At 68.8% G+C, this 1,610-nt stretch overlaps 1 protein-coding gene across 1 annotated transcript in view; it reads right to left on the bottom strand.

Annotated features, from left to right (window-relative positions):
- Nucleotides 1–6: 6 nt before the first annotated feature.
- Nucleotides 7–1,610, bottom strand: part of CACFD1 (calcium channel flower domain containing 1) — a 5,442-nt gene continuing 3,838 nt past the window's right edge. The window contains exons 3-4 of the mRNA XM_010839061.1: nt 1,467–1,574; nt 7–933 (exon numbers count right to left, since the gene is read on the bottom strand). Of these exons, the coding sequence (XP_010837363.1) occupies nt 843–933; nt 1,467–1,574 (199 nt within the window). The 3' untranslated portion in view covers nt 7–842. The remainder of the gene's footprint in view (nt 934–1,466; nt 1,575–1,610) is intronic.

The raw sequence follows: 1,610 nt of genomic DNA on the forward strand, positions 1-1,610 counted from the left end.
CCCTAGCAACCCCCAGAGGTGAAGGTCCACCTGGAAGCAAAGACTGGGTGCAGCCCTGGGGCTGGCTCCAGAAGGCGGGAGCGGCCCCCAGGCTCCTGGGAGGAGCAGGGGCAGAGCCCCAGAGCCACGCACGCTGGCCCGGCCGGCCAGGCCCAGGGAAGAGACCTGCTTCCACGCTCGTCCACGGTGCTGCGACCAGAGGCCGGAGCCCGCCCAGCCGGCGGTCAGGCTGCCAGGGCTGCCGGCGGGCGCACTGGAGGGGCATCTCTGGGCTCCATGGAGGAGACTGGCGGGGCCTGGGCGGTGGTGGGAGGCCGGACAGAAGCAGCCCAGGCAGCTCAGCTCACGGGGTACCCTCGTGCCTGGGAGGCCAGGAGGCCCGAGCGGATGTGCCCGCGCGTGGAGACGGGACCCACATCCCCAGGAGCAGCTCCTCCCAGGCCTCTGGCCGGTCACAGTGGGTGGTCCCGCCAGCCACGCGAGGTCTCGAAATCTACCCCGTGGCCTGCGGCCAGCCAAACCAGGCCAGCTGGGAACAGTGGGGCCAGGAGGGTGTCTGTGCGGAGCCCTGCAGCTGGTCACCCCGAGGCTCCCCCTGCTCGCCCTGCTGCTGCTGGTGAGGCCCTCCGAGCCCTCACCCTGCCCCTCGGCACTTGGCTCAGGGTGATGCCAAGGGCGGGGTGCAGGGGCACAGAAAGAGGAGGACTCCGGGCGTGGGGACAGGTGAGCGGGATTAAGAGAACCAGACACCGGCACCTCCCCAGACCCCTCAGGGTCCACGCTCCTCGGCACACGCTCACACAGACCAGGAGGTGAGCGGGGGCAGGAGGGCCCCCGATCCCTCACAGCTCCCCCTCCAGGGTGTCCGTGAGCTTCTCCTCGTCCACCTGCTGCCTCTGCTGCTGGATCCTGGCGTAGGAGATCGCGTCGCCCCTGGGGAGACAGGGCAGTCAGCACCAGACGGGGGACAGACCCCAGAAACGCAGCCGCCCGGCCTCTGCCCCATTCCTGGCCTAGGGCCCTGGGCAGGGAGGCCCTGCCTAGTGCCTGACGCACCCCCTGGTTTCCCCAGATGAGACCCCGTCACTGAGGATGGCAAAGACCCATCCTGTCGCCTCTAAGAGTGGCCTGGGCTGCCGGGGACATGAGTTGAGGAGGACTGGGACCCTCAGGCTGGGCTCTGCGGGACTAGGGGGCGGGGGGCATCAGAACACCGAGCTGGGAGCGGGCCCGATGGGCAGAGGCTCTCCAGGAGTTGTGGCCCTGCGTCCCTGCCATCTCTACGCCCCAGGGGTCCCGTGAGTTCTCCTGCCTCCACCCCTTAGAGCTCAGATGCCCGAGAGGCACTGACGAGGGTCACTGACGGCGGTAAACAGGGCCACTCCAGACCTGCATCCCCGAGAGGCTCCAGAAGGGAGAGACCACCCCCACTCCCACTGCAGCCGGGCCGGGACCAGTAAACGCACTTTTTGCCTAGCGCTGATAGTCCATACAGCACTCCGGTGGCGAAGGCAATGGCATTGCCCAGCAGTGTGGTCAGGGTCAGGCTGATGACGATGGGAACGACCGCCATCCTGGGGGAGGAGCAGAGGTCACGGGGCAGGCCCGCC

This window comes from Bison bison, unplaced genomic scaffold (assembly GCF_000754665.1).
Source record: "Bison bison bison isolate TAMUID 2011002044 unplaced genomic scaffold, Bison_UMD1.0 scf7180017846244, whole genome shotgun sequence".
NCBI lineage: Eukaryota > Metazoa > Chordata > Mammalia > Artiodactyla > Bovidae > Bison > Bison bison.